The 17,254-nt window shown below is 51.9% G+C and overlaps 1 protein-coding gene across 1 annotated transcript in view; it reads left to right on the top strand.

Annotated features, from left to right (window-relative positions):
• Window positions 1-17,254, top strand: part of OTOG (otogelin) — a gene marked incomplete at both ends in the record, with an annotated part of 76,567 nt that overhangs the window by 33,974 nt on the left and 25,339 nt on the right. The window contains 10 exons of the mRNA XM_080816287.1: window positions 2,390-2,497; window positions 2,864-3,002; window positions 4,639-4,773; window positions 5,021-5,167; window positions 5,461-5,580; window positions 7,054-7,170; window positions 7,878-8,034; window positions 10,805-10,831; window positions 13,356-13,523; window positions 16,027-16,305. Coding sequence (XP_080672413.1) covers window positions 2,390-2,497; window positions 2,864-3,002; window positions 4,639-4,773; window positions 5,021-5,167; window positions 5,461-5,580; window positions 7,054-7,170; window positions 7,878-8,034; window positions 10,805-10,831; window positions 13,356-13,523; window positions 16,027-16,305 — 1,397 coding nt within the window. The remainder of the gene's footprint in view (window positions 1-2,389; window positions 2,498-2,863; window positions 3,003-4,638; window positions 4,774-5,020; window positions 5,168-5,460; window positions 5,581-7,053; window positions 7,171-7,877; window positions 8,035-10,804; window positions 10,832-13,355; window positions 13,524-16,026; window positions 16,306-17,254) is intronic.

The following is a 17,254-nucleotide window of genomic DNA, read 5'->3' as shown; positions in this document are numbered from 1 at the left end:
AGGATTCCAAACTCAATGACATTTCACCATGTGATTAACTTGGCTTCTTACATGGCACGCAAGGCAAAGCACAAGACATGTCACACAATAAATGTGATAGAACAGGAGGTAGGACACTAACAATCCAAACGTGAAGTTGGTCTGGGGGTGCACGGTAGAGATCAGGCCTTGGTCTGGTCCGGGTCAGCTCCCAGTGCTTCCTGCTTATCATGTTCAAGCAGTGAGTGAAGGATCTCTGTTCTGTTCAGAGATCAATCAGGTGGAACCTTCGGCAGCAGCTGCCTTTTTGAATTGGTCAGAAATAGAGGAGTCCGTATCTGAGGAGTCTGACAGTTTGCAGCAAAAATCCTCCCCTTTAAGACAGATATAATCAGCCTTGGGCCTTAGTAGATGGACCTCCTCTGTTTCTGCTGGTTATCAGTTCTGAGTGTGTCATTAGCTGGTGCTGGTCTCAGCGATAATCTGATCATAGCTGCAATGCCCTTAGCTGCTTGAGTCACTGTTCGACACAGTCCACTGCTTGACCTGAGTTACTTCATCTTGTTCTCTACAGAGTTTTTAAATTGTCAAGGAAGTCAAGAGCTTGTCAGAGTTGTTCATTTCTCTAGCATCTTTGAAATTTTTTTTGTTCTGTCATTAAGGGAGTGGAGTGTTGAGATCTCTAACTATTATTGTGGATGTGTTTCTTTCTCTTTTTTGTTTCTAGGAGTTTTTGCTTCTGTTTTTAAGCGTTGTTACTTGGTGCATGCCCATTCAAGATTGTTATGTTCTCTTGATAAATGGACTCTTTTGTTGTCACAAACTATCCCTCCTATTTCTGTTAATGCTACTTGGCTTGAAGTCTACTTTGTCTGAAGTTAATAAAGCCACACTCCATCTTTCTTATAACTGGTGTTTACACGGCATTTTTCCCTATAATTTTACTTTTAATGTTTCTTTGCCTTTATATTTCAGTTGTGTCTTTTGTAAACAGAATGCAGTTGGGTCTTGCTTTTTCAGCTGATGTTACAGTTTCTACCTTTTTAATTGAAGAGTTTATACATTTTGATTTAATGTAATTGGATTTGATTTAATATACCATCTTGTTATTTGTTATCTGTTTGTTGTTTTTTTTTTTTGAAAAAAAATCTGTCGTATTGGGGCTCTTTTTTTTTTTTTTTTTCTTTTCTGCCTCTTGGGAAGTTATTCTTTAACATTCCATTTTATTTCCTTTATTTTGTTTTAACTACATATCTTGGCATTTTTCGTGTTTTTTTTCTAGCGATAACAATATGTATCTTTCATTTATCAGTTTACTGTGAATTAATATTTTACCACTTAATGTAGAACACTCATACCAGTATACTTTCATTTACTTACTTCTTGTCCTTTGTGTTATTATTCTCATACATTTTATTTCTATGTATTTTGTAAACCTCACAATTCGTTGATATTAACCTTGCTCTAAATGCTACATTATCTCTTAGAGAAATTAGGAAGCAATTTCCAGAATTATTTACCAACATATTTTCTATTCTTAGAACTCTTCATTCCTTCATATGAATCTGAGCTTCCATCTTCCTGAAAAGCTTTCTTTTTTTTTTTTTTAAGATTTTATTTATTTATTTATTTGACAGACAGAGATCACAAGTAGGCAGAGAGGCAGGCAGAGAGAGAGGAGGAAGCAGGCTCCCTGCTGAGTAGAGAGCCTGATGTGGGGCTCGATCCCAAGACCCCGGGATCATGACCCGAGCTGAAGGCAGAGGCTTTAACCCACTGAGCCACCCAGGCGCCCCTGAAAAGCTTTCTTTAACATCTTTCTTTTTTCTGAGAGAGAGAGAGAGAGAGAGCGAGCATGTGAGCAGGGTGGGAGAAGGGCAGAGGGAGAGAGAGAGAGAGAATCTTAAGCAGGCTCCACATCCAGTGCAGGACCCAGTGCGGGGCTTGATCTTAGGACCCTGAGATCCTAACCTGAGCTGAAATCAAGAGTCAGACCCCTAACTAACTGAGTTACCCAGGCATCCCTAACATTTCTTTTCACTGCAGGTCTGCTGGTTGCTCACGGAGGGCCAGTGCCCATGTTCATTATCTGTTTATTAATATATAGCTAGTGCCTAAGGGGTAACTGGCATCCAGCCTGACTAAGGGGGATGTGGCTGGTAGATCTGAGCCTTGCTTCCTGATGGATGGCAGAGGCTTCCAAGGTGGGCCCAGTCTTTGGTTTTTCCAGTTACCAAGGTACCTCAGCTGCTCTGGGCAGCAGCAGGATGGTAGGTGGGCACACGGTCGGTTTCTTCTGGAGCAAATGCCGAGAGCTGCCCTACGGTAGCCATGTGGAGGCAGGGTCCTTCATAAATGGCAGATATTGGAAGCATGCTGGCTTGACCACCTGCTTGCTGCTTCCCCACAGCTTACTCAGACACGGGGACGCATGTTTCCTGCCAGAGGATTGCCCATGCACTTGGAAGGGGAAGGAGTATTTCCCCGGGGACCAGGTCATGTCCCCCTGCCATACCTGGTAAGTGAGGGTCCTGTTTAGGCTCTGCTTTTTGCTGGGGATGAGGATGGATACAAGGAGCATGATGGTGAGCTCCATCCAGCGTTCCCTCTTCCCCCATGTTCATACCCACATTGTGTGTTTGTGTGCCGTACAGGGATGTGTGTATATATACAAGGGTATGCATAGACAGAAATCTGGGGGGTGTTTTGTAAATGTTTACATGAATGTGATTTTGTGACCTCCCGCCTCTGTTGGAGGTCGATGGTGTTTGTGACCCCCCAGCCCAGAGGCACAGAGTGGACATATAGACAAGGGCTCTGGTGTGGATATTCCGAGTATGTGTGGCATGGGCCCTGTGAGCTGGTCTGGGCCCTTGTGTTTCAGTGTGTGCCAGCGGGGCTCGTTCCTGTGTACGCTCCACCCCTGCGCATCCACCTGCACGGCCTATGGAGACCGGCACTACCGCACGTTCGATGGGCTCCCGTTCGACTTCGTGGGGGCATGCAAAGTGCACCTGGTCAAGGTGAGCTCCTGGATGTGTCTGCCCAGCAGGCTGTGTGGGGACCCAGGGCAGCCGAAGCCGAGGACCTGTCCAGGAGGATGATGTTCTAGACTCCAGTCTGATGCCTAATGGGGTGGATGGAGGGATCTAAGCCTGGGGGTGGGGCTACCTAGAGACTGAAGGAAGTGTTGAGGGGCAGGCTCAGGGCTAGACAGAGCCTACCAGTCTGTAATCCCCCACTGCTTGACTGCTCACCATTATAGCCTTGCCCCACTGGGTTCCAAGGCTTTTCCTGTCTATAATAGGATCTCATGTTTTTTGAACTTTTATTGTATGCCTGGTGGTCTCCTGAGCCAATCTCATGGATTCCTTTACTTAATTCTCACAGCAACCCTATGAAGTAGAATTTCTGACCTCATGTTATAGAGGCAGCAACTTAGGCTTAGGGGAGTTGGGTGTCTTGCCTGAGGTCACCCCACCAGGCGGTGGCAGAGCCAGTGTCAGGTTTGAACCAAGAAATCTGACGGGAGGTTCGGTGTGCAAAATCTGTCAGCTCCTGGCAAAGGAAAAGGGACAGTGATTTGGGGTGGGGGGCACAGTAGAGGCAGGATCCTCTAGAAAAGGGGTACCAACAAGGCAGATGGGAGAGACACACCCAGGGGACCCTAATTTTGCTAAGGGCCTGTCTCATTATATAATAGTGAGAGTAAGAATAATGACAGACCTTTTATGGAATGAGTCCTAGCTATGTGGAAGGCACAGTATGGCAGTCTTTTACATAATTTCTGTAACCCCGAAAGACAGATAATTGAACCTATTTTAATTTTTAAATTTCAAAGATAATGCATGCTCTGCACCAATATTTAAAATAATATAGAATCATATATTAAAAATAAATGTTTCCCTTCACAGCTCTTTTGTTCCCATTCCCTGCTTAGGTGTGAATCCTGCAAGATTTTGTTCCATGAGACAGACAGACACACAAGCACACATGTACTTTGTTCATATGGATAGGATTCTGCAATTTGCTTTATTCACTTTATCCTAGATACCTTAGTCATTGTACTACCAGTACATCTTTCTTTCTTCTTTCTGTAAAATTCTACAGAGAGGGCACGCTCTAGTTTGTCTTATTATCCCCCCATTGACAGACATTTAGATTGTTGCTGATAATTTAAATGAATACTTTTGTGCATGTATCTCTAGAATCTTAGAAGTGGAATTGCCATAAAAAGCTGCATACATATAAGATGTTATTTGGTGCTTGCAATTTGCCCTGCAAAAAGGCTTACAATATTATCCTCGTGTATATAAGACAGTACCCCTGCCCTATACCCCTGTCAGCACCAGCCATCCCCATTATATAGCCATCCATCCATCTGTATGTCCGTCCGTCCATCCATCCATCCCTCCCTTCCTCCCTCCCTCCCTCCGTCAGATACTTTTTGGAGATGAGTACATGCTAAGCACATCACTAGGCACCCAACAGTGAAACTGAGTTTCGGAGAACTGGAGTAAATTGCCCAAAGTCACACAGTTAGTAAGAGCTGTAAGTGGACTGGAAACCACATCAGAGTCCATGTCCCACTACCTCTGGGCCTATCCGCAGGCTCTTGTGTCTCCCTGGCTTTACTGAACTCCCTTATCTTCTCCCCAGAGCACGTCGGACCTCAGTTTCTCCGTGATTGTTGAGAACGTAGACTGCTACAGCTCTGGCTTCATCTGCAGGAAATTTATTTCCATCAATGTTGGGAACTCTCTCCTTATCTTTGATGATGACTCTGGAAGTCCTGTAAGGCCCAGTGTGGGTTCAGGTTGCACAGACACTCTGTATGTTAGTAGGGGCTGGGGCAGAAGAGGGCCGGGGACCCAGTTCCTTGGGGCTGGTAAGTCAGCAGCCCCGACTGAACTCCTTGGTCAGAGTCACAAACAGAGCGGTCAATGTCAGGGTGTGAGGGAGGCGTGTTTCTGGAGCTGGGAACCTTACCAAGGTGTTGGGGGACACTCAGCCTCAGGAATGACCTTCTCTGTCCCTCTAGAGTCCTGAGAGCTTCCTGGATGAGAAGCAGGAGGTCCACACATGGCAAGCAGGGTTTTTCACACTGGTGCATTTCCCAAGGGAGCACATCACCCTCTTATGGGACCAGAGAACCACAGTGCACATCCAGGCCGGGCCACAGTGGCAGGTACTTGCATGAGCAGTGACCTCCCCAGGGCCCTCTGCTCCTACCTGGGGCTGACCCAGGCCACCGGGCATCCTTGCACGAGCTGTCCACTCACTGAGGAGCCAGGAGTATCATGCCTCCCTCCCTGTCTGCCCCCACCCCACTCTGTGCCCGTCTCCTCTGACTCTTCTCCTATCCCTCTTTACATCGTGGCCCCAGAAGTTGCTTCGGGCTTGTGATGGACTCCTGGGCTCATGACAACTGCTCATCCCTCATGTTCCTGCAGGTGACTGCAGTGTCCTCTCTTCTTTCAGGGCCAGTTGGCGGGACTGTGTGGGAACTTCGACTTAAAAACCATCAATGAGATGAGGACTCCAGAGAATTTAGAGTTAACTAGCCCCCAGGAGTTTGGCAGCAGTTGGGCTGCAGTTGAGGTAAAGCATCCCTAGGCTGGCTTCCTCCCTTTCTCAGATGGGCCCCGGCTGGACTGAGGGGACCTGGCCCCAGGTCAGGGACACTGGTGTGAGTGGGACTGCTCATGCAACGGCTCTCCCGGCCTCTGACCCAGAGGCTTTCGACTCTGTTCTATGGCCCAAGGGCATGTACCACCTGTCTCACAAATCAGGCTGCACCTGTGGCTTGGATTAAGCCCTCCTGGGAGGTTGGGGGGCTAAGAAGGAGAAAAAGTCTTTGTCCGAGGAGAGATGGCCACTTACTTACTAGGGAAGATGAGGTTTGTTTGAATAAGACCATCTCAGCCATCTCTGTGCCTCCAGTGCCTGACACTAGGTCGGTTTAGAGGAGAGTCCACGGGAGACCCATGTGGACTGAGGCAGTCAGAGCAGGCTTCCCGAAGGAGGTGGGAGTAGACTGGTACTTAAAGGCCGTATTTGGAAAGATGCATGTATCAGAGAGAAGGCCTCTGAGAGGGAGGACAAGTTTAGCAGAGGCGGAAATGTGGAGGATATCCCTGGGGTTTGGGAGATGGCTGAGGGCCCCGAGTTGTGAGCTATGGGGGAAAACAGCACTGAACCGAGAGTGAGAGACCTAGGTTCTTGTCTTGGGCCAAACAGTGACTTGCTGGGTGAGCTTGACTAGGTTCCATCTTCTCCGTGGTCCTCTGAAGGAACTGTGCCAGGAGAGGGATGGAAACTGGATTTAATCGCTTGTGACATCTCTGATCAGTCAGAAGAGGTGGCCTGGGAAGCTGTGTTGAGAAATACTTAAGACTCACAACAGGTTCAGCTAGAAGAAGATCTGTGATTGATTAGTTTTGTCTGCCGTGGGTCCGTCAGTAGAGAGTGGTGATATGAGTGTTACATATGTGCCTTTGACAGAGTCATCCTAGGTGCCTAATTCTCTTTTGGGGAGTAGATGAAGATGAGCTTATATAGACCGGGATCAGGGAACGGTCATGGCTTGGAGCCTGGTGTAATCCTGAGGTGGGACAATGCTGTTCTTGCAGCCTCAGGAGAGTGTGCTCTACCGACCACCATTTTAGAGAAGCAGAGAGGAGAGCTTCAGCGTTTTTGCTAGCTGATGGCCAGAGGGGATCCTCAGCTCCTAGGGAGCACCCACCATTCCCACCATGTGAGAGTCCCCTCCATGGCTGCTTGCTTCCTCCCAGCCATTAAGGGGGAGACTCCAGGGAGATGGGATCTACCATCTTATGTAACATGAAAATGCAGTCACATGCACATAACTGCGTCCATCCCACCACCTCTGCCTTCTTTTGTCTGTTTGAAGCAAGTCATGGGTCTTTCCCACACTCAAGGGGAGGGGATTATACAAGGACTTAAACCTCAGGAGTCAGGGGATCAAGGGGCTACTCTAAGAGTCTGTCCACCACACAAGGCACCAGGTGTTGTGGGGGTAGGGAGATCAACAGCCCTGCCTTTGCCTCGCAGTGCCCAGACACCCTTGACCCCTGGGACACATGTGTCCTGAATCCTCTCCGAGAACCATTTGCCAGAAAGGAGTGCAGCATCCTGCTCAGCGAGGTGTTTGAGATCTGTCACCCCGTGGTGAGTGGACCCCAGCCCCAGTTCTCCCGAGCCCCTCCCCACCTTCCCATGGTCCCTTCTGCTCTCAGAACCCCCCAATCCCATGCCTCGGGAGAGGCACCGCAGGTCTAGAAAGGAGACCCACCTCTGCCAGTCCCCTGCCTCCAGCCTGCTCCGATGAGCCTGTCCTATTTCCCCAGGTGACCCAGGACAGACAGCCAGACAAACAGCTTCCATGCCTTTTTCAAACCTGTCTCGATCTGGCTCTTCCTTCCAGTGAGGAAGTTTCTCTGCACAGTGGACACAAACCCTTGTGTGCCCTGGTGTGTCAGCCTGTTGCCTCTTCTGCCCTCCGTGGAGATGGAGCATAGCACCCCCCTCTCCCAGGGCCTCGAAGGCTGCTGTTGGCCCGGCCTTGGCTCTCTCTGGTCTTGGCTGGGTATCCATAGCCCATGTCTGTTTCTCAGCCTCACTGTTAGCCTCTAGATCCAAGAGCATAGGCCTGGGGAAGGTGGGAGCTTAATTCTCAAAAGTGGGGTCTGCCTGGGCCGTGGAATTTTCCCCTCTGAGCTGGCTCCCTGTGTGCCCTCAGCCCACTGAGTAGCTCACCCCAGCCTGCAGTCCCTTCGTGTGGACACAGCGCCCTGCCACTGGAGGTATCAGCTGAGAAGCCAAAGGGCTACCCTTTGGGAGCTGTCCTCTGACCTCTGACTTCTGACCTTCTCCAGGTCGACGTCACTTGGTTTTACTCAAACTGCCTGACAGACACCTGTGGGTGCAGCCAGGGTGGTGACTGTGAGTGTCTCTGTGCCAGCGTGTCCGCCTATGCCCACCAGTGCTGCCAGCATGGGGTGGCTGTGGACTGGCGGACCCCACGCCTCTGCCGTGAGTATCCAGAGCGATCACCCCATGTGGGGGGTGGGGGCCCTCTGTGGGGAGGCCCAGAGGCCGCCATCACTCTGGCTGGGATTCTGAAGTACTTGGTACCAGCTAGGAACCAACTAGTGTGCCCGTATCTTTCACCAAATTCGTAAAATCCCTATCAAGTAGGAGTTCATTCCTGTTTCACAGCTGAGAAACAGGTTAGACAGCGAGAGAGATGAAGTGTCACGCTCAAGGTCACATGGGTTAGTGGTGGAGCCAGGGCTTGTCTTCAGGTGGTCTGGCTGCAAATCTGTGCTCTTAACCACTTTACCAGGGGAGTCAGGAGCCCTGAGTTTCAGACCCACACCAGCCATTTGCAAGCTGTGTGGCCTCCAGCAAGTCACCCAACCTCTCTAGGGGTCAACTTTCTCATCTGAAAAGTAGGATGAGAAAACCTGCCCCACCAGGTTTGTTGTGAGGATCAAACGGGACTTAAAAAGCCTTTGTCAGCTAAGACACACAGGCCCCATCAGAGGCAACACAGGACCTAGGATTATTCAGAGCAATGGTGGTCTGTAAATGCATTGGGCTGCACACTCCATCCAGTAAAGATATTTCAAGTATGCGTTCCTACACATACACAGATACACACACACACACACACACACACACACACACACTATTGGTATTATACATGTGCATCATCAAACAGATACAAGAGTAAATATTTAAAAAATGAAATAAAATATATAGAACATTACATTATTCATGGACCTATTATTTTTTTTTATTATTTGTTCCTGCATGCCAGTGGTCTTCCTGGCTCCAGGACGCCTCACTTTGGGGAGCAGTGGTTATCCCACAGGCTCTGGGACCAGACTGTCTGCATTCAGGCCCAAGCCCCACCCAGCAGGGTGACCTGGGGCCCGATCTCCACACTCAGACTCCTGCTTGAGGGCTAAGAGCCCTCCCTTCCAGGGCACTGTGAGATTTCAGGGAGCTGGCACACGTGAGGCAGGGGGCACGCGCTCTGTGCTATCGCTGAGGTTGCTGTCATTTCTCACGGGGACGTGGGTGCTGTCCTGTCCTGAGCCCTGAGAGCTCCAGAAAGGATGACTCTGGGAAAAAGATGGAGAAGAATCTGCCTCTGGCCTCCCTCTTCTCCGACCGGTTTCCTCTGAGACCCTTCCACTGCAGAGGCTCTGTGGCTGTGCTCGGTGGCCCTCCCTCTATTTCTCAGTAAAAATCCTTCATGAAGGAGAAGGGAGCCCAGATTTACCCAGGATCCGCTGTGTGCCTGGCCCTGGGCCTTCTGCGCATTAGCTCATTGATAATCGGGACTAGGGACACCTTACCTAGGACACAAGATTTAAGGAGGCACACAAAACTCAGTAATGGAGATAAATCGCATTTTAAGGAAATATTTTTTTTAAAAAAATCAAACTCAATGTAAAAATATCTGTGGCTTTGATGAACAAAATAGCAAAGTTTTAAGTAATGACAGGGTCGATGGTATTGATTTTCCCTTCTGCCTCCGTATCTCATGTGGCTTGGCTAGGCGCTATCATTGATCCTGCCCTTGTTTTAAATTTTTGGTATTTGGTTCATCATGGGTATTTTGCATTAATTTAAAAAATTTTAAAACAGTGCATTAAGAAATTATGTGTCTTAATTACTGAGGTGTTTGATGCCCCCTTCCCTTTTGGATGCAAGGTGAGCACCGGTTTTGCTCTAGTCCAGAACTCACAAATCTGTGGGGCAGCTACCCCTGGTGGTCCCATATTATAGAGCAGGGGGCTAAATTTCAGAGAGGTTGAGTAGCTTGTCCCAGTATGCACAGCTGAAGAGTGAGAGAGATGGAATTTGAACTCAGGTCTGACTCTTCCGGGCTACCTCCCACTGACCAGAGACTCCAACATCTAAATTTCTAGTTCAGACTTCTGAGTCAACAAATGAAGGAAAGGGAGTCCTTTCCCATAGCCACACTGTGGGTCAATCTCATGGCTAGTGCTCTTTCTAGAGGTCAGAGCCAAATCCAAAGAGAGAGTGTTGATCATGGCATTGGGGGTAAGGGGTGGAGCTGGTGGCTCTCTTTAGACCATGCCTATGAGTGAGGGAGGGTCCTCCTCTGCCTTTACCCCAGGTCTACCCAACTGGCCCCTCATGGCCTTGCTTCTGGCTTTAGGTGCCCCTGCAAGGGCCCCCAGCTTGCTTCAGTAGACTACAGAATCCAAGGCTGAGACGCCTGGACAACAGGCTGTGGTGCTGAGCTGGGCCACTAGAGGGTGCGCCGAGCACACACTTGGAGGAGCTTTTTGTAGCCTGACCGACGCTACACTGGGGGGCCTGAAAAAGCCTTGGCTCCTGGAAGCCCCTGATTCCCTTCCATGGAAGGTTCTTGAAATATCAACTTCTATCTTGTGCTCGCATTCCTCCAGGACCTGCCACAACATTTTTGATTGGAGTTCCCACTCCTTGCTTCTAACCTTGCCCTTTGGGGGTCTCACAAAATGCCCCCTTCTGTCCAACACTCATTCACTCATTCACCCATTCGCTCATTCTTTCATTCAATACATGCTGAGTGCCTCCTCTAGGCCAGGCTTTGAGCTCTGCGCCGGGCACACAAGGAGTTGTGGTATTTTTTATACCTTAAGATATCTGAGTCCAAGGACCATGCCTAGAGATCTTGGAGTTTGGGAGGCAGGCCAGATCTAAGACAGCTGGGATGCTAGAGGCCGTGACTCTACCCATCTGTTCCAGGCTTCTCAAGAAGTCTTGTTCTCTCTTTCAGCATATGATTGTGACTTCTTTAACAAAGGTAAGCCCATCTGCCCCAAGTGGAGCCGGGGTGGGGGGGTGCTGAGTACTACCAGCCCCGCCCTGCTGCCATGACAGCATCTGCTGACCCTGGAAGAGCTGTGACATGGTGCAAGGAGGGACCACAACGAGTGGAGAGAACCAGACAGTGCAGAGGCTGGGTGCCCCAGAACTCTGTCTCTAGAAGCTCCTGCGGTCCCTCTCTCAAGGCCAGGCCAGGCCACCTTCCTGGGAGCTGTTCTCACCCAGGGCAGCTTCATCAGGGAGTAAAAACCCCATTCCCACCAGTATGCCACGCTAGGGCCATCACAAACTTGCTCATCAGGCTCATGGGAATATTGTCTTGGGTCTCCTGAAGGTTTGAGAGGCGAAGTCAACTGCAAACTGCTCTTTCTGAGGATGGCTGGGGCAAAACCTACTGCTTGGTCCAGCCTGTCAGATTCCTCTTCCAATTTAGCCAAGGTCACAGGGTGCCAGGAATTGCTCCAACTTCTGTAGTAGGTAGGGTGAAAACACTGGTTGCAACTAAAGACCCAAGGGAGGCTAATGTCCAGTGTGAGAGCTCATTATTCAGTTTAGTCACCAAGGTGACGGGCAATAGGGTGGAAATTCAGATCCTGGCAGAGTTAGATGCTTGTCAGGTCCTTGGTACCACTCACCTTTGACTTCTGAGCCCCGCTCCCTCCCCTTCCGGGTACCACGCCAGGAACAGGCCTATATGAGCCTAATCCCAAGCTTTGTCCTCAGTTACATGCATTATCAGATATGGGGTTAAGACATGTCCCACCAGCAGAGCATAGCAGGCGAAATGGAGAGGGACAGACTAGAGACCAGAAGACCAGTGAGGGGGCCTGCGAGATAAGAGCTGGACCAGCGTGAAGAATAATTCAGGGACTACAGACCCTCCAAAATGTTAGCCCCCAGGGACTTCTGAGGGCCAAGGGCTCCCTCCTGGCTATGAGGAAGCTTTCCTTATAAGAATGAATAATGAATAGGAATGAGTCTGTAGAGAATTGCAGTCCCTGGGACCGGCAAGGTCTGTCTGACATCAGGCAAGACATTTCAGTGAGACAGCTCTGAGAAGAGTTTTCTCCCTTCTGTGGCATTTTGGGTGGCAGTAACTGGCAAAGGACAAGCTGTTTCTAGCATTGTCCTCCTACTCATCCTCCTACCCATCCATTCCTTGCTCTGCTCTTCTACCAACATGTTCTCCAGTCCAGGCCCTTTGCTGGGTGCTGGGGAATCAGTGGTCAAAGAGGCCTGTCCCGGTGGTGTGCAGGAGCTGGAGCTGGAGCTGACTGATATGGGCCCTAGAAAGCCATGGGGGGTGCCTACACTCAGACATCCGGTCGGTGGTTTGAAACTGACCCCTGCCATGAGCAGGGAATCAGGAAATCAGCAGTCACTGCAAAGTGGGGTTTTGTTTGTTTGTTTGTTTGAGAGTTTACTGTTGTGCGTTTACTAGCACAGTGCTGCCTGTTTCCCATGTGGTCCAGGAGGCACACGTGCATCCACCCCCAAGGTCCCCCTCGTAAGAGCCGTGATCAGGGCAGGCTGTGCTCCAGGGGCTGGTGGAGTGCTGAGGAGGAGGGATGACGTTTGTGTGTGGCGGGAGAGGGTGCAAGGAGAGCTTCTCCAAGGAGGTGACATTTGAGCTGGGCCCCAAAGGTTGAGTAGGCGTTTGCCAGGCACAAAACACAGAGGACTACTCTGAGTGGGTGGACAGCATGAGGACAGGCATGAGGTAGAGCACAGCATGGCTCTTTCAAGGAAGCGCTAGAGAAGTTCAAGGTGGCGGGCCAAGGGTGTGGGGAGGTAGGTGGGGTGTGGGGCATGAAGGGTCCTTGAATTCAAGCTGGGCCCTTGGAGTCCATCCTAAGGGTAATGGGGAGCCATTAATCCCAGCAGGGAGTGTGTCTAGAAAGGGGACTGGGGCACCTGTGGGGAGGAAGCCCTGGAGTCTGGGGCGGGGTGCCTCCGACACCAGAGGCAGGGAGGTTGGTTTTAAGGCAACTGTCTAGGAAACGCCTGGCCCTCTCTAACCTATACCAACAATGGTAGGAACCCAAGAGCCACAAAAACGACACATTTGAGATAAGTAGGTAAACACTGATGTTGAGCCTGAGACCCACTGACATTCATCCCTCAGGCGTTGGGTGAACTGAGACCAGCTCTGATGTTGAGTCCCAGAGGCAATCCTGACTAGAGTGGTGGCTGCAGGACAAGCCCACGGAGAGACATCTGCAGGCATGGGGGTGGGGCAGAGGTCTCCCATGGGTGGCCCTGTTCCCAGGTTCCCTGTGAAATTGTTCAGGTGGTGTGCAGAGGGTCACTTCCCATTAGGGACTGACTGCCTAGAGCTCATGCCCTTTCCTTCTTGGGGATCTGAGCTCCCTGGGGCCTGGGGTAGGGGAAGCGACTGAAAGTAGCTCTCCCGTACCCTCTCTCTTCCCCAGCTCTGGCAGGATGGGAGGTGGGCCGAGGCCCAGGGAGGCAGGGCTCACGACTGGACCCCTTCTCTCCAGCACTAGGTAAGGGTCCGTACCAACTGGCCAGCTTGGCCGCTGGCAGTGTCCTGGTAACCAGCAAGGCAGTGGGCGGTGCCGTGGTCCTCATGAGCGCGGAGGATGCGGCTCCAGGAGACATTGTGGACTTCCTGCTGACAGCTGCACTATACAAGGCCAAGGCACATGGTAAGGCCTACCTCCAGCCCCACTGCAGCCCTTGATGGAGGGAGGGGAGGGCGCTGAGACCCTAAGCAGTCTGTAGTCTCTGGAGAAATGTGGGGCTCCAACAGGTACCCCTTTCCCAGCTGAGACAGGCCTCTGGGTCAGCCTGTTAGTCTCTTCACATGGACACCTTCCATTTTCTCCCTGGAAAAAGCAGGGAGGTCAAGGTCCAGATGTAGCTCTAGACCTTACTTTATACCATTGCTGTGTTCTGGTCAGGCTTGGGGGCAACAGCTGCTCCTTCCTCTCCCTTCCCTCCTTCCTGCCCTTAATCCTCTTTCCCCTCTCCTCCGCCGCCACCCGCCGCCTCTCCCCTTTCCCCACCGTCTTCCATCTCTTCCTGCTTCTCCCTCTCTTTGGCCTCCTCCCCTCCCCTCCATTTTGGAGACTGGATAGACTGTAAGTCCAGAGGGGCACTGGCTGATGGACTGACTCCTGGGGGCCTTGTTTCTGTGAATGGAGGAGCAGCTCTTAACGGGCTCAGGTCATTATCCTGAATTCTGGGACACGTCTAGAACCAGCCATGGCCTCCTGGGTCACAGATGGTCCGTAGACCTGACTGGCTTCACTTTAGTGGGCACTGTCCTCCCTTCAGAGTTCATTAGTGCTGAATGGGTGGCAGGAACCTTGCCTGGCACAGAGGGAAACCTGGATGGTATTTTTGCTGGGCCCTGGGCCAGCCAAGGCCTCAGTTCAGCCAGTGCTGGGACGTCTTTCCTGTCCATTTGTGTGTGTCCCAGTGTGTGTGACCACTGTGATCAGCATTTCTACCCCCACGCCTGCTGGCCCCATCTAGTCAGTGTCCCCCAACCACAGGGATGCGGCCCATCCCAGCATCCGCTGGAACTGTGACCCAAGACACTTCTCACAGGGTTCACCCCAGTCTCAGAAATTCAGTTCTCAGATTCTGAGGGTCTGCAGCTTACCTGGTTATGATGACCTCGCCCCACCCCCTCGTCCCTCCCTCCCTGCCTTTACCCCTCCCTCCTGTTCATTGAGCCCTATTTCCAGGCCAGGCACAGAGCTGGGCACTGGGGCATCAGGGATGGAAGAGACACTTCCCTGCCCACCGGAAATCCACAGTCCCATCCAGGACACAGACACAATATGAGCATGATATGATCGTGCCTGCTCCTGGGTCCCATCCCTGCGGCCGACTGTGTGGAGGTGAAGATCCTGGGATCTGGCCTTAACCTACCTGGTCTCCTAATCCTGCCTCCCTCTTCCACCGGCACTTTTTGACTTTGAGTCTCACTTCCCTCATCTGTAAAATGGGAATAACAAGAGCATCCCCTGCTAACCTGTTACAGATTTTACTTGTTTATGATGTTTATCCTCCTTCCACTTAAATGTAAGTTCCATCAGGGCAGGGATTTTGGTCCTTTTGTTTCCATTGTGCCTACAACAGCACCTGGCACATAGTGGGCCCTCAGAAAACATGAGCTGCAGAAGGAATGAATTTGTCACCTACTAGGCTCTCTTGGAATTTAATAACCCAGCAGGTAGAGGCCTTGCTTAGCATCGTGCCTGGCACATAGTAAATCCTTGACAGATACCACTTAGTGTTTTTCCACCAATAATGAATCCTTCCTCTGGTTGCTTCCTGTCTCCTCACAGCTGTGACGGGGTGTGACAGGGCTACATGGGCGGGGAGGGAAGACACATAGAGCCCCATACTAGGCCTTTCACCTGTGCCATGTTTTTTGCCCCTCACCAGGGCCCAGGCATGTTAAGTCATTCACCCCTGTCATAGCCAGCTGTGGCAGGCCGGGACTCCTGGACCCCTCCTTGTGCGGATTTGGGGGTTATCCACCCAGCAACAAACTCTGCTTTCTAGAACTGGGCCTTTGTGGGCACAGGAGAGAAGACAGCAGAGACCAGTCGTGGGGCTCAGGGCAAGCCCCTTCTCCTCTCAGAGTCAGTTTTCCCATCTGTGGGTTGGACTCCACATTCCCTCAGTCTGCCAGCTCGGACCCTGTGGGATTCTGTGTGGAGCAGGACCAAGCTGGGGTCACTGACACCTGTCAGATCAGCACCCGCCAGCCTGTCCAGAGTGTCCAGTTGAATGTGACTCTTCTAGGGTGGCCGTGTCTGTTGGTCTGCTCGCTGCTGTCTCCCCAGCATCTTCAGAGCATCCTCTAAATGTTTACAGAGCAAGGAAGGGAGGGAGGGAGAAAGGGAGGGAGGGAGGGAGAGAAGGAGGAAGAGAGAAAGGAGGTGGGAGGAAGACACCTCCCAAGGTTTGGCAGCTGGCAGCTTCTATAACCTTCCACTTCCCTCAGACAGGGGTGGTGTGTGCAGAGGGCCAGCCTGCAGGCAGAAGTGGGCAGGCAGGCGTGGAGGAGCAGGGCCCAGCCACTCCACAGGCAGGTGGCTGTCTTGAGTCACTGAGTGCAGATGCACGCCACGCTCGGCCCCTCATCTGGGCCCCTCCCTGCGCTCACCTCACGCACCTGGCTCTTTACAGACCCGGATGTGGTGTCCCTGGAGGCAGCAGACAGACCCAACTTCTTCCTCCATGTCACAGCCAACGGGTCTCTGGAGCTGGCCAAGTGGCAGGGCAGCGCTACCTTCCACCGCCGTGCCTCCTTCTCCCTGCACCGGGGGACGTGGCAGGCCGGCCTCGTGGCCCTGGAGTCACTGGCAGAGCCTGGCTCCTTCCTTTATGGGTCGGGCCCCACGCTGGTCCTGCGGCTGTACGAGCACACAGAGGTGTTCCGCCGTGGCACATTCTTCCGCCTTCTGGGTAGGTGTCCGCCCGGCCATCGCCTCAGCCCCTCCTCACACTGCCCCTCCTGCCCTCTCCCACCGTACCCTCCCAGCTGCCCTCAAGAGGCAGAATTCCCACTCTCCTGGCAAGGGGATGCCACACTTGTGTGCTGCCCCTAAGATGGGAGGTGGCCTGACCTCCATGTTGGTGGCCTGGGGAGCCGTGGGCAGTGGGGCCTGGGACCCAGCCAGCTTCCTGGGTCCTGCCTACACCCATAGGCCAATTACGTGGTCTAAAAATAGGGCAGCCTTTGTGGACACGAGGTAAGAAGTGTTCCTGGCTGCAGCTTGCAGAACCCACTGGCTCAGGTTTCTTGCTGATGGGGACACATGCCTGCCCTGTGAGCTCAAAGACCTCCCCCTGGGCACCAGGGTGATGGGCCAGCAGCCTCCCTCTGTCCCCCGTGGGAGGCCCAGGACCCTGGGCAGTGATGGGGCAGCTCCATACCCTTTCCAGCTAAGGCCGGGGGGTTCGAGGGCTCTGCCATCCCCCTGGCAGGTGGGTCTGCCCCCAAGGGCTTGCTCTCTGCTTATACCCTGGAGGAAGTGAGCATAATTTCTCTACCACTGCAGGCAGGCCTCTCTGTCCTGCATGAGCACATTCATGTTTGTGCCTGTGCAGGCGCCTTGAGCTGCATGAATGGGTCCGTTATATATGTTCACAAACATATCTCCAACCAGCCCCCCCACTGATCATGGGCCTTGCTCTGGGCCTGGTTCATAGTTGGTGCTCCCCAACTGTAAGATCTCAGTTCTGGCCTCCAGGATCCTAGAAAAGCAGGTTTCTTCAGAGCCCACCCATGTCTCTCCAGTCAGGCCGTGGTTTCAGAGACAGGTTGCATGTGTTAAGATGGCCTGGGGTCTCATCTGCCTCCATGTCCCCCATTGCCTGCTTTCTCTGGGGAGTCCTCATCTGTCAAGGCACT

This window comes from Martes martes (assembly GCF_963455335.1).
Source record: "Martes martes genome assembly, chromosome: 10".
NCBI lineage: Eukaryota > Metazoa > Chordata > Mammalia > Carnivora > Mustelidae > Martes > Martes martes.
This window is presented reverse-complemented; position numbering and strand designations above follow the sequence as displayed.